The sequence below is a fragment of the Rhodnius prolixus genome, unplaced genomic scaffold (assembly GCF_049639745.1).
Source record: "Rhodnius prolixus isolate KJV_2025 unplaced genomic scaffold, Rpr scaffold_3, whole genome shotgun sequence".
Lineage (NCBI taxonomy): Eukaryota > Metazoa > Arthropoda > Insecta > Hemiptera > Reduviidae > Rhodnius > Rhodnius prolixus.
This window is the reverse complement of record NW_027411603.1, coordinates 26,391,075-26,406,296: the sequence shown is the minus strand read 5'-3', so window position 1 is coordinate 26,406,296 and position 15,222 is coordinate 26,391,075. Positions and strand designations below refer to the sequence as shown.

Genomic DNA, 15,222 nt, shown 5'->3' with positions numbered 1-15,222 from the left:
ATGTCAACCATTTCTTTGAACTATTTGTATTGTATAAATCTATATAATAACCTCTAAAACGTAAAATAAAATGCTAAAGCCTAATTATTAACCTAAAATATATAAACCTAAATTATAAATACCTAAATTTGTATTGTTTATGTTATTAATATTGTTGTTTGCGTAAATTGGATATTGATCCGTTTTTTATTTAAAAAATAAAAATAAAATAGACCAAAAAGTCGACAATGAGCCTTTTGCCGCATTTAAGGTACTGAGAGTTGAGAGTTGCCCGCCTGCCCATTAGTGACCAAATCCATTGAATGCAGTTGAAATGGGAAAAATTACCATTCCATTTACGAACACCGGCAAACAGACCTCAACACACCCCATCTGCCCTCGACAAATGTGAAATTTGCCAGACCATTTTTCTAATTTTCTTGCGAAAAACGCCTAAACAACAAACTGAACAGCAAAAACCTGACTGACAAGGAAATTGCATAATATGCAATGTTTAGATATTATCGAAGCAACCTATACAAATTGTTCATTAAGTGGATGCTGCCTTAGGTGCAGGAAGAATAGAAGTGCTACAGTTTTCCGTAAAGTTGGAAAACCAAAAACCGAGGAATAACCTTGATTCCAACACTAAGGCTACTCTAAAGATGCATTTTACACAAAAAAAAATCGTTCCCGGAAATCAAAGTTTTCGAGTTCGATAGTAAGAGCATTAGTTATTTTTTTAAAGAACGAATCCCTGTAAAGCAATCCACCTGGCTGCGCTAGAGGTCCGGGAACGATTTTAAAGTTTAACACTTAAAATTATATTTTCTAACCAACTTGTGTTCAGTAAATCTTATTCAACAATTACAACAAGTAACAGCACAAATAGTGATTGGATATGAACTGAAAAAATATGCAAAAATCTTTCCTGGACGTGTTCTCGGCATTCGACAGTTTCAGGCATGACGGACTTCTCTATAATCTGGTCTTAATTTAAAGAGTGACCTTTTGACTGCAATCCTAAACGAACATTTGAAGTAAAAGTAAACTAGAACCTCAGAAGCATACGAATTAATGAAAGCTGGTGTCTCTGAAGGATCAGTTCTGAGCTCAATTCTCTTTAAATTCTACACATACAACATTCCTGTTCATACCGCTACTGTTCTTACAATTCATCAGACAATACTCTTCTTCTTTCCGGTCATAACCATCTGAATGGTTTCATAAATGGAAGTTGATCCTGGACTTACTTCAAGACACAAGAGGAAAATATTTACTCGCAACAAAGACAGATTTCATAAAAATTAACAATGAACAATGCAAGATATCTCACGAAAACCCAATATATCTCAGTGATCAACAAGACACTAGGCTAAAATAGTCAAACTGTCAAACACAATAAGACCGAATCCCTTCATTTTCCCCATAACCTTTTTTAGTTCCTGACAATTCCACCTCGTACAGCAGATGATAAATGAGAAACCTCATTCGCGGTTACAAGTCTTCACTACTAGGAATAGTAGGTAAGGTACTCCATCTGATTGAATGCAACTAGTTGTATCAGCGTTGGTCGACAGAAACTGCATAGAAAAGCGTAATATGGAATATTTTCAAATAAAATCCACAGGTGGTTGAACCTTCCACTTCTAATGTGAGATATAAACAGTCATTTTATTTATTTTTCGGTTATTTACAGTTATTTTATTATTTTTTTAGCGCAACATCCAGTGAAATGATATGAAAAAGGTGAATATCTTTACTGAATGTGATGGTACTCAAACAAACAATCAACGACATAGTGTAACTGTAATCCAAAGTAAGTGGCTACTTGTAATTTCTATAAATATTTTAAATTAATAAAATCCCAACAGTTGGTTGGGCACCAAATTCGTTCGACTTTTAATTATTTATTAGTTTTAATAAATAAGTCTACGACCTGTTTAGTAACTAAGTGTGTATGAACAAGATTTTAAAACATTTTTATTTGTTGATGATGTTTCAAAGAAAATAAAAATTCGCAGATTATTCTGCTTTGCTTCCTGTACAAACTTAGTATTTAAACATTTTTTTTAATACCCAGCACTAACGCTTCTGAACCACATACAACAGAAGACTTTGGAGGTCCTGCCTCCAAAAAAATCCACTCACATTGCAGCTATGCAGCTTCAAATAGGAGCCTGAACCCTTGAAAAATTAAGGTTAATCTACTCTCATTGAAAGTTAGGGAGTGGTGATGGTGTTCAGCACGGCGACAAACCCGAATATGAACTGGAAACAGCGGCATTCGCTCTACATTTGTTGAGAAGTACTCACAACGAGTGTGGTTTCATGTGAATGGTTAGTAAGGAACTAAGTGATTATTCCTGTAATCACCTAGACTCACGCTGAGTTTTTTAATGGTATCAGGAGCTAGGAGGTGTTTTTTTTTTTTACATTTTAGTGTATATATGATAGCAAACAGGCGAACTGTTTGTTGTTACCCAACCCTAGCCCAAATCGCCTATATCAATAATCAGCGCTGAAAGGTCTGTCATCAGACTTTGTTATTGTCGATGCTACGCCGTTAGTAGTGACAGTTGAGGAAATAAGGAGCTGCAGCAGCATGCGATGCCCTGCCCTGTCCTTTTTAACCCAAAGAAGAACTCCCATTGAACCTACCAATAGCTAAGCAGTAGCATGTTCTAGCCTCATCAATAGCTGGGATTTTCTTTTGCGTCATTTCTATAGGATTGTCATATTTGATTCGCCTGTATGCTAATTAAGGATATGCCGGCTGAACATCTTTATTGATGATCCGCGTTTCAGTCTAATTATCCTGATAACAGCATTGCTTTATGGCTGAATGACTAATGGATGCGCACTATGAAGTGGCAGAAACAACTTTAGTGACCTATAAAGAAATAAAAATAATAAGATTGCATTGTCATTGGATTTTAAGCTCATTGGTGTATTTTAGAACAACTATTAAAGTTATGAATAGTGTATCAGACTATTATATGATAAATTTAAGGAAGGAGAATCTGTTTATTTCTGTTGATTGAAAATGATGTGATCATATAACAGTTCAGATATGATTACAAAAATAACTGTTGAATCTATATTGATTACTGCGAAACGTAAATTGAAAAGCTAACTTTGTAACTGCTTTTTGAACTTATTTTTTATTTTGGGAAACCCTTAACTACATTTCAAATAAAATACTTATTTTGATATTTCATTTTTTATTTTTCTTGATTAAATACATTTTAATGAACTAAAATCCTTAAATTAAATTATTAAGCTCGATTTTATAAAGTGGCCTCTCTGATGTAACTCCAGTTGGAGAGAATGTACTTTGTACAAATTAATCACGAGGCTATTGCAGTTAGTGTGACGAATTATTCCTTACACCTACTCATTTGATGTTAAACTTTACTTTAAATATTAATTTTTCCCTAAAAATAATAAATTACTTTTTTAAAAAAATGGCAATTTTCACGTTTCAAATCAGCTTATTTGTTTATCAAAGATAAGATATCATTGTTTTTTTCTAGTTACATGAATTTATATATACAAAAAAACCTAGACTTAATATATCTTAATTGATTGATAAATAAGATAACTAACACCTACATTTGTACTGGCTTTCTTTCCTTCGCTTATAATTAGTAGTACCTGAAACATGTGCTGTTTTTAATTTCTGTCATATCGTATTTGGTATTTTAAATAAATTAATCAATAGCAAGGATTTGAGGTGAGGATGAATTTTCAAATACTTCTATTAGAAAGCGACCATGACATTAAAATAAAAAATTAGGAAATAAATGCTAAAAAAAGTAATTAATGTTATTTGAACTAAATTAATTTTCTATTTATTTTGTTCATTATGTGGAACAGTTAATAAATTTGCCACTTATTAAGTGCAACTGTCAAGGAACACCTAGATAAAATACAATTTTAATTATTTGTTACCTGAAGCCCATCGTTAGTAGCAAACATTTTTATTATTTAATTTAACCTAAATTAGTAAAATCTGAAAGTTATTCTTAAAAATTAAAAAATGTTTTTTCAGTTTAATAAAATTAGACTTAATTTTTTTTAGAATGAGGGTTGCAGTAATTGGCAGTGGACCTTCTGGCCTAATATCGGCCAAACATTGTTTGACTGCTTTAAAAAATTTAAAAGTTCTGCACGTTTATGAAAAATTGCCCTGCTTAGGAGGTGCTTGGTGCAAAGATAAGAAACATACCATTCTTTATGATAACCTTAGGTAAGGTAAATTTTTTGAAGTAGTAAAAATTGATATTTATATTAGAAATCGAGGTTTCAATGATTCAGAATTTTAATTATTCGTTTCATTTAAACTCATTTTTGCTTTATAACAGTCTTGGGGAAACCCTTTTCGTAAATTCATTAGTGACTTTATCGAAGGCCTAAAAATTAGATTGTTACTCTAAAAACGTTAGTACTCAGATCTTCGGCAAATCATGAAGATTGATTGAGGTACAGAGTTCGATTCCTGGTCTGGCCTTGACTTTTCGTTCGGCCTGCAGTGTAAAATTGAATTAAAAAAACTATTAACGACTAAGAGTTTGTCTAAATATTTAATAAACATAATTTTGTCGTAACAAAATATTTGTTTATATGTTATTAATATAATATAACTAATATATGTTTTGTTTTTAAATTTCAGAACCAATCTTCCAACTGAATTAATGGAATTTGAAGGCTTGAGTTATGAGAGTGATGATCTTCGAAGCTCTTTTGTAGCTGCCTCAGTTGTAACAAAATATTTGATTAAATTTGCAGATGCGTTTGAACTTAACCAATTTATTCAGGTACACAAATTCAAGGATTTTGGGTGGAAATTGTTTATCAAAATAAATAAACAAATTTTATTATAAATTAATAATACAGCAATAAACGTTTGGTGTTAACTATATATAACTGAGTTAAAGTTAAGATGGCAGCTCGCGAGTGGATATCAAGGGGCAAACTCAAGGAGTTGTTTTGATTGACAAAAAATTAAAGCCAACCAATAGTGAAGCTGTCCTCACATTATCTCTATAGATTTAGAAGTAATACATCCGCCACCTGGTGCTTTCAGAAAAAATAAAACAATTTTTAGCCCCAGACAAGATTTTATATTGAACAGAAACATGAATAAGAATTATTAATTTTTGAAATAAATTATTGTAATCATTAATTATTGAATAGACGCGAAGAGAAGACTGTAGCATTGAAATTTTTTAAGTCTGTGTATTCATTATGATGAGCTTGAATATTCAAAGTAGCATTTTATTTTCAGTATGAAACTCAGGTTATTAAAGTTAGCAGGTTAAATGACGAATGGGAATTAATTGCGCGTCATATACCTTCACATCAAATAACCAAAGTAAAATACGATGTCATCTTTGTGTGCAATGGGTTAGTTTGAAAGTTTCCTAAATGTTTTTAGAAGTATTTAGTGCTTAATATCCATCTCAATTTATTTTAACAACTTTCTTTCAAGAACAAACTCATTTTTATGTATGGAAGAGTAAACTGAAAAAAGTCCAAATTTAAATTTCTTTCATTCATTCAAACATCCTTTTTGAATAATTGTTTACATAACTCGCTTGTTAAGCAGTTAACTTGTTCGTGCTAGTTTCAAGTTTAGATGTATATCTTTTCAAATAACATCTGTTCAAAGGTTTAACTTTGCAGAAAAGAGTTGCCAATGGTTAAAATAAATCTTACAGTTAAAATTAGGAAACTTATTATAATTTATTCCGTGAGAAAGTGGTACGCTTGGGCCTCATGGACACTGAGCATACTTTTCTCGCCCCTTGGAATATCGCTTCGGTGAGGGTGTCGGTTCCAGGTATACTCACAACAGTGCAGAGTAATTTTCCCATGAAATTAAATCTAGAAAGTTGGAAAAAATAATAATATTACAGATCACAAGCGATGAGGAAAAAGTCGATTTGAATTTCCTGATGTTTCCTCCTAACATGTACAGTCGACTCTCGATAATTCGAACCTCGATAATTCGAATTTTTCGATAATTCAAACTCTACAGCTGCTAACTTCGGTAAATCGAAAAAATTCAGTGTATTTCGATAAGCTCGATAATTCGAAATCCTTTTCTTAACAATAGGGGGAGAGAAGGCTCTATAATACGAACGAGGCTGCTTCAACCTCTTTATAATTCGAATTATATGTATATTATTATTTATTGAAATGTTAATACATATGTATTTTTTTTTTGTTCCTTTTTGTCGTTTTCATTATTTTTACTTGTTTACTTGAGGCTATATATGTCTAAAACTTAGGTAAGCTCATACGTATTTTCAATATACGTATGTACATGCATATATACATAATAAAAACTTTTAATAATTCTAATTTTTTTTTCCCTTCTTGATAATTCGAAGTCTCGATAATTCGAATTTTTCTTGTAGTCCCTTGGATTTCGATTATTCGAGAGTCGACTGTATATGCATTTCTTTCTGTTCATCTTTCTTAAATTGGATCCAATATTGTCCATGTATTTGAAACCGTCTTGAGAATGTAAACTGTTTTAACTAGGGAATTTGTATCTGCTAGTTCACATAATCTTCTAGAAAAGGTTTAAAGTGCAGAATAATTTGGATCCTACTTGAGCAATTCATTCTCCCCGCTACAGTATCGATCCTTTCGGGATGACAGGGTAAATTGGAACCATTAGCCAGTAATATCACAAGCAACGAAAAATTATGTATTTTTGATTATATTTAATCATATTTTAAAATTTAAGAGATACGATTTGGCAGAGTGCTGTAATGACATCCATCAAAAGAAAATTAATCTAATGTTTATTTTACACATATGTACTTAATTTCAAAGGCATTATTATGTTCCCCACATACCACATTTTAAAGGATTGGAAACTTTCAAAAAGAAGAAAGGTGAAAACAACGTGATACATAGTATTAAATATCGCAGGCCAGAAATTTACGAAGGATTACAGGTTCTTGTTATTGGAGGAGGTCCCTCTGCTGTAGATATTTCCATTGATGTTTCTTCTGAAGCAAAATATGTTAGTATGTACATTTTATAGTATTACACTTAAAGTTTGGTTAATTTCATTGCAACATTAATACAACATTTCATTATCATTTTGTATAATTGTTTACCTTCAAGTTCATAAATTTTAGCACTGCAAAGATGTTAATGGCTGACTCTTAATTATTTAAAGGTCTATTTGAGTCATCACTTTGACGAATTAAAGAGTGTTAGAATGCCTGCAAATATTATTCATAAACCTGATATCGATTACTTCCATGAAGATGGAGTCGCATTCATCGATAACACACACTCTCAAATAGACAAGGTTATATTGGGCACTGGTAATGTTTTATTTTATTGTATAAATTCTTTTTAATTCTTTTATAAAAAAATTCATTTTAAAAAGTACAGTATTCATTTTTGTTTTTATTTTTATTTATTGTATTTAGTGTTATGCTAGTTTCAAGAGTAGTATTGTCAGCAACAGAACTGTTTAAAGCTTAGAAATTTAAGTAATTTAGTACATCTAAAACACAAATCTTTGTTTACAGGCTTTCTACTAAAAATAGAAATTAACACTGTCTCATATTAATAATATGCTCATACTAATATTAATAATATTCTCATTTCATATTAATAATAAATTTTCTGGCAATGAACAATCCATTCTCTCAGAAATAACGACGATGTTTCATTGTATATTCTGTAGAGATCACATTCACTTTCCTACTTATACCACATCGTATGTGTTTCTCATCTAGACGCCCTGAAAAGGGTATAATTCTTGCACTGTAACGAGGAACCTTGGACATCGCAAAGGAAATGCATACTGCTCGTTGCAGTTTTAAAAATCGTACACTCATAGTTATTGTGAAAATTAGTTATTTTTTCTTGAGGGAGAACATCACAACGTATTTAACTTTAATTTCTAGTTCGGATCTTAAATAACAGGCGTCTTACTTTAAAAGTGTCTTGTTACAATAGATAAGCCCAAAGACCATTGCTTAACATTAAGTCTTTGTAAAATTAATTGAATGTGGAAAGAGAGAACTTTCCAAGCTTTTTACACTGAATTAAGGCTGCAGTTTTTCGTCAGATTTTAATTTATTCAGAGTCAAAAGATTCCAGTGTAGAAACTTAATCTGGAAGTATCATCCAACGATTCTATCGCCTGGAATACTTAATTATATCTCGATTCACTAGGCCAGCGCGGTCATTATGAATGTCAGTTGGGACCCTCGGTAGTACCCGAGCATAATTGTAGGTTTTGAGCTACCTGCAAGATATCGATCTCAATGAACATGCAGAACAATGTCAAATTCCAGTTTTGTCGACTCAGGAAAGCTCAAATGTTTATTTTTCGGCGATAGTTTGATACGATTTCTCTTCCAATTGTAGAAATAGAAGCTAATAATAAATCATAATTAGAAATCAACAAATTTAATTTAATAAATATTTGAACAAAATTCATTTTGTATGTGTTTTGTTGAAATTACACTTTCAACCAGATTATACTTACAATATAAAGACAAAACACATGGACTACGCTCGTCATGTGGGGCCTGTGCAAGATTCTAGTTGGCGCTTAAAGGAAAATGTACTTATTTGCTCATTTGTAACACCGAAAAATAAAAATGCACCCGTAGGTGCTTAAAATGAAACAAAAAGTAACAACTATTTTAAGCATTTAAACTGTAAATAGAAAACAAACATGTTTTATATAGTAAGCAGAAGTAAACCCTTTTTTAGCAGAAGATAAATATTAATATTTACTCAATTGAGAAGAAAACTTCTTTTGGGTGCCCAAATTAAGAGCATCAGTAGAATGTATGAAACCTAGAACAATAGGAAAGATTGTTGACGCTCATAATGAAGGCCCTGACGATTTAGAAAATAATTTTAAATTTGCTTTTCGCTTTCTTTCTCACAGGTTACAGATATGACTTAGACTTCCTGGATGAGACTTGTGGTTTAAGGATAGAAGATAATGTTTATGTAACACCATTGTACAAGCAGTTTATTTCAATATCAAATCCTACAATGGTGCTAATAGGTCTTCCTTCTAGGACTTTTATATTTCCTCTCATCGAAACGCAGGCAAGGAGTCAATTTTTTGTTTTAATTTTCATCTACTAATTTTAAATCAAACTTAGGAAATTAAAGTAAATGATGTTTAAAGTATGAAGCTTATAATTATGAAAAGCTTGAAATTATGGTCAGCAGTTGAATTGTCTTAAGACTTAATACATTTTTTCTGCAAGAAAGCATGATTTGTTTTTCCTTGTTAAATTGAAGCCCAATTCGTTGTAAAAAAGAACTTGAGGTGGATCTAAATAATATCACAGTTCACAGTTGCTTCCCGCTGCTTTATCAGCAAATTAAACCATCTGTAGGGGTAAAGAATAGTAGACATGAATTCAAATAGGTACTCAAAATTCAAGATTTCCTATCTAGCCGTTCCTCTTCTTTAACGGCCGTTATTTTGGTGATACTTCCGTGCATTTGAGTATTACAATAATTTTAAATATCCTTCCCACAGGTTAAATGTATGATTCAGATTTTAAATGGAAATGCAACCTTACCTATTGGTGATGAAATGCACAAGGAGAGGCAGTTAAATGAACAAAATTTAGAGCTTAAGGGCATACCAAAAAGAAAATACCATACTATCGCTGGAATGGTAAATATATTTCTGTAAATAATTTTTTTAATATTTTTCTTCAAGGAAAGTTACAAAAAAAGAATATTCTGATATGGAAACCTTCATTTTCATACTGTGCAATATTTTGCATAGCGAGTTTTGTGTTTTTAAATAGACCACTGATATAATTAGTTTCTATTTAGTCTCAATAAAACTATATATAATTTTATTTATTTTTTGAATATGCTGTTGATTTTTCTTGAAACTATTTAATTGTAAAAAAAGCATCGACTTCCTCGATCCGAACAGGATTTGCTTAAACTTAAAATGTTTCTTGGTAGAATACGGATTCCATAAAAATGGACGTTCTATTAGAAAGAGATCGATGTATTATGCTAGATATTATAATGTACTTCAATTAATTTATTTTATTGCATAATAATTTTTATGTGTGTGATTTTATTTATTTATTATATTATTTATTTTTTATAGATCAAGCAGTATATGTCAGAATTAATCGCATTAGGAAACCTGGAACCTTTGAAAGAAGTAATGTACAACATATATGACAAAAATTCTGCTTTAAGAAAAATTGATCTCGTTGATTACAGAAATTATAAGTTTACTATTATTGATTCTGAAAATTATCAAGTTACTCAAATTTTGTCTAAAGAAAACTAAATAAATTAAACTAAAACTAAAACACTAAAACTATAAGAAAACTTATAACGAGTGTTTAAAATTGTAAAATGTGATATTAGCTTTGCAATATTTTGTAGTTGATCAGTTTATAACAGAATATTTTTTAATTAAATATATCTACTGTATTTGGTGGATATTTAATTATAATTTTTAAAACGGAGGTTTGTTCCAAAGAAACGTTTTGAAAGGGCATGTTTTACATTTTACGAAACTCAACTTATCATTTAATTTAGTCGAAATAAGCACTATTAGCACCCGATTTATCCGATCATTGAAATAGTTGGTTCTTCGGAGAGTTGAAGGCATCCGCTTCCTTTTTGAGCTTGCATTGAGAAATCTGTGCAACTTTTTCTTTGAATGAAAACTATACCCTTTTTTTGATGATAATCCAGCAATCTGAGTGGTCTTAAAACTCCAGGCCCAAATTTTTTGAACCGAGTTACCGTTGGTGCCTCCTAAGCTCATTTCAGCACTTTTGTTTTTACTCATAGAAAAAAAAATTCTATTGTTTCTTTGACAAGGGTCAAGGTTATTGGGCTTTATCACGGGATAGTAAAAAAAAAAAAAATCAATCTTATCAATTATTCTTGCGACGGTACTGTAGTCTTACTTGAGTACAATAAATTCAAAACACCATTCAAATCTGTTTTCAGGAACAGAATATGACTGTTTTTTAGCGACGTAAGATTGCCGAAAATTCTACAAATATCTGTAGAAATATGGTGTGGGTTTTGTAAATGTGTTGTGATATTTATATTATTCATGGAGTCTTCGTCTGTTCCTCTAAAAACTATCAATCAAAAACTTATTAAAAAAGTGCAACCTCCTAATCGGGGAAGTACTTTAAAAAAAACTCATATTAAGGAAATACTTCAAAACTGAAGGATTAAATAAGTAGATAATGTAATGTAATATTTCAACTACAATTATTTTATTTTATGTACAATTATTGACAATTTCTAATTCTCTAAATATATATTTCCATATTAATTGCAATAACGTAATGATTATTTTATTATTCGCGTAAATTAGTTATGATATACGAGTATATAGTAATAAACATCATTCAAAAAACCATCTCATCGAAATGTTATCTACAGAAATGAAATCTATGAGCAAGTACACTAAATTTCTTGGAGTATTACATTAATATCCTTATCCTAAAATTGATATATCTGGAAGACTTCGTAATTTCTTCGCTTAATAAAAATTAGTTATTTTTTTACAACGATCTATAAAAAAATTATTCTAGTACTTACTTTACATCAAGTTTCGTTGCACTATTCTATCTCTTTTATTCTTAAGATTTACATATATCCATTATATGGTATTGGTAGTAATTATTAAACTATACAAGAATATCTAGTTTTTTCGATTTTTTGAGTGGGAGAAAAAAAGAGATTCTATTTAAATAATACGGAATTATGCTGGAAAAAGAAAACGTTCTCTAGATCGTGACCGAAAATATCTTAAATTTCAATCGATGGTCTTAAAAATCACTAAATTTATTTAAAGAACAAAAAATGAAAATTTTGTTTGATAGATAATTATAGAAAACATGGAATAGCTTCAATGTGTAATAATTTCTGAGTTCTTAAAGATCAGAGACTACTTCAAAAGCTTGAATAGGGGTGTCAAGTTACCGTCACAACAAAAACAAACGGTATGTCTAAATCAGACAATGTAAAACTTAACGATCCGTTGCGCTGATCCGTCAGAAAAAGAGCTTGTTATGATGGCCCTTGGCACGGTTCGTTCTTTAACTATTCAAAGAAAATTTGCATTTAAATTCAAGTACTTTGTTGTACCAAAAAAAAACTTAAAAAACTCCCTTTTAACTTTAAAAACGTCAATCAAATGAAATAATGAAAGAGGACTGGGTAAAAGAAAATGGCAAGATTGCACCACGTTCGATTGTATTTTCAGACATACTAACCGAACAATGTTTTGACCAACCCATCACTTGCACATTAAAATAATAATGTAAAGTAATGTCTATTTTTTAGATTGGCTTTACGACCAACTACGAAATTAGTTGTCGCGGAAGGTGGCGACTAGCAAACACATTTTACTATTAATCTCTCCTATTAAATTATTAACCATTAAATAAAATCCAAGACTTAGACCAGGAATAGAACCCAGTAGCCCCTTTTAGCGTTGCTGGTTTCGCCTCTATCTGACCAGTTACTAAGGCGCCTATTAAAAAAATAATCACATTAAAATAATATAAATAGTCTTCAAAATGAGTGAACATTGCTTGGGATACTTTCTTGTTCTTTCCTGTTGTTATTCAATTCATTCATGTGCATAAATTGATCCCATTATACAAATGTAAATTATTCTGGTCAAACATTTTAAATTAAAATCTAATAGTAATCAGTTTCACAAACAACCTATTCTTCTTCCTTAAAATCTTAAAGAATAATAAACCTAGACAGATTTGAATTTTACACTTACAACAAAATGACCCTGACTTTTTGTTGTGCTAGAATTATAAAAATTAACTTATATCATAAATTTTAATACAAATTAACAATGATGTCGCTAAACATAAGTGTGCTTCTCTGGCACAATAATAATAATAATAAAAATATCACAAATTTCCTGAAGAAATAGAAATTGTTTAATTGAACAATTTTTTTTGATACTTAAATATAAATTTTTTTAAAAAATATATAAAATGAAACTATAAACCTTTTATAAGCAAAAAAAAACAGCATTTTATTTAAGAAATAAAAAATCACTTCTTTTGCTACAGCTTAGAAAATAATAATAATAATTAAGAAATCCATATCGGCAACGAGATGTAAAAAATGCTTGATTAAAAAAATAAATAGGAACCATCATGCAAACAAAGCCGACTTTAAAAAAGTTCTATTATTACTTATGTATCGTAAGGACAATATATTTTGATATAGAATATTTATAAACGTCAGTTCTAAAAAGTAGGAGTAACAAATTAGTATTGAAAGAAAAGACAAATTATTTATAACTTAATCATTTTATGTATTGCATTAATCAGTTTTAATATTAATCAGTAACTGGAGATTTCATACTGCTAGCAAGATGGCATAATATTGTAATTGGCGTTCAACTTCACAATATTATTCATTGACTAATTTCAGATTACTGAATCTTTTTGTTAGGGAAAGTTTAAAGAATTTTTCCATGGTTCCAAACAAGTTACTAATTAGTTTAAACAAGTTAAAAAACAAAAAAACAGAAAGAGCTATCACAAGTCAATTGAATCACACTAGTTTCACAATCTGCTCAACTACCATATATCACTAACTAGAAGACGTTTTCCTTTTAGACTTCGAGCAGATCATTTGAATTAGAATTAGCGCTTACATACCTACATAATTTTTCATTATGTAATTATCTTTACATGGCAGAATTAATTTAACTAAGATTGCAGGATCCCATGCTTTTCAGAATTTCCCCAATATAAATATTATATAAATGCTTCAGTTATAAGACGGTGAGAAAACTTTCAAAAGATTTTTCCAGAATTTTTTAATTTAATGTAATGTTCAGGGATTATATTGAATTAGTAATTCACTAATCGTTTTGTTATAGTTCGCTGTAATAAGTAATCCACTTATCACTTTATAATAATTCTATTATTTCCCTGACATTGTATTAACAATTAATTGACATTTTATAATTTTGTAGCTTTCCTAAAAACATCACTATAACTTCGGATAACAATAAATTTATAAATTGCATTCTAAAACATGCAAGTATTTACAACAGGCACTTGCTTGCTTGCTTGCTAATTACAATTTTCGGATATTTTTGTATCATAATTATGAAACAACTAATGTAGTCAACTGGTTACATTTACATATGGTTACCTGAAAAAAGCTACTAACCTTAGAAGGAAATGAACTTTTTTTGAATATCTGAACATTTTGAATAAATGAAAATTTTAAAATTTCCTAACTTGATTTGTTAATCAACTTAATTACAAGGTTTGGAAGTTCATTTAGAATTTCTGTAGAAGATAGAAGCAAAATTAAGTTAAGACGCCTCCGAATTTATTATTCTTTGAAGCAAGGACGCGGAGCATTGTCTTTTTTTCTATTCCTCGCTTATCAAAGATTTTTTCTTAAAACCATTGAGCAAAGAAAGAATAACCAAAACCTTCCTTTTGTGCTATGGTTCACTGGTCTATAAAAGATCTTGAAGAATTGAATGCTGAAATATTTGGGGTCAAGACTCTAAAAGTGTGAATGCACTTCTACTTTTTTATGTAATGGCATTATTAACGATTATTACTTGCAATAGTCAAGTCACTTTTTACATTATTATATTATTATGCCAATATTAATCAAAAAAGATTTTTTGTCTACTTCGGTAACTAAATAATTATTTACAAAGCACGGTATTTTTTCGGCTAAACCGAAAAAAAATATAATAAGTAAAATCTCCTTTAAAAGAAAAATACACTAATATTTCATAAACAGTTAATAATTGCTTATTTTACTGAAATATTATTATTTAAAATAATTGTTCAAAATTCTGCAAGGAGAACCACATAAAATCATCATAATTATGCAAATAGTACTCTCTATATGGCATAAATTGAAATGCATCGCTGTTATCTCTTTTTGTCCATTATTTCTTTTTAAAATTTTAAATTGTTTCACATAATTTATGCGAAAAACTCAAATCTCACTCACATAAAAAAAATTGTACTTAGCAGTCCTGTAATAGATCATATAAGAAAGAATTGAGGTCCCACCCACGATCCACATTTTGGAAATTTTTCTGGTAATGGAGGTAGATCTGATTCTTTTCCTACTCTTAATACCAAGTCCAGCCCTCGTGACCATTGAGCAGCACTTTGATCATGCAGTAACCAATAGCCTGGAAATAATGCCAGT

At 30.1% G+C, this 15,222-nt stretch overlaps 2 protein-coding genes and 1 long non-coding RNA gene across 6 annotated transcripts in view; 1 reads left to right on the top strand and 2 right to left on the bottom strand.

The window, feature by feature from the left end:
• Positions 1–1,450: 1,450 nt before the first annotated feature.
• Positions 1,451–10,469, top strand: LOC141452768 (senecionine N-oxygenase-like). Of its 3 annotated transcripts, none has more exons than XM_074125184.1 (10): positions 1,451–1,609; positions 1,699–1,798; positions 4,064–4,231; positions 4,655–4,799; positions 5,270–5,388; positions 6,829–7,021; positions 7,181–7,331; positions 8,921–9,087; positions 9,530–9,670; positions 10,124–10,469. In XM_074125184.1, exons 3-10 carry the CDS (start codon positions 4,065–4,067, stop codon positions 10,310–10,312), a joined length of 1,272 nt encoding a protein of 423 aa, XP_073981285.1. In that variant the 5' UTR covers positions 1,451–1,609; positions 1,699–1,798; position 4,064; the 3' UTR covers positions 10,313–10,469. The 3 variants fall into 3 exon arrangements, with proteins under 3 accessions (XP_073981285.1, XP_073981287.1, XP_073981286.1); XM_074125185.1 differs by lacking the exons at positions 1,451–1,609; positions 1,699–1,798 and adding exons at positions 3,562–3,715; positions 3,859–3,945; XM_074125186.1 differs by lacking the exons at positions 1,451–1,609; positions 1,699–1,798 and adding an exon at positions 3,561–3,715.
• On the bottom strand, positions 6,456–7,252 carry LOC141452769 (uncharacterized). The gene is made up of 2 exons (XR_012457611.1): positions 7,119–7,252; positions 6,456–7,007 (listed from the first exon to the last, which is right to left on the bottom strand). It is a non-coding gene; the product is annotated as an uncharacterized lncRNA (long non-coding RNA).
• A 1,255-nt stretch (positions 10,470–11,724) lies between the features above and the next one.
• LOC141452766 (uncharacterized) overlaps positions 11,725–15,222 on the bottom strand; it is a 50,414-nt gene continuing 46,916 nt past the window's right edge. For both annotated transcript variants that reach the window (XM_074125175.1, XM_074125176.1), the window contains exon 11: positions 11,725–15,205. In XM_074125175.1, coding sequence (XP_073981276.1) covers positions 15,054–15,205 — 152 coding nt within the window. In that variant the 3' untranslated portion in view covers positions 11,725–15,053. The remainder of the gene's footprint in view (positions 15,206–15,222) is intronic.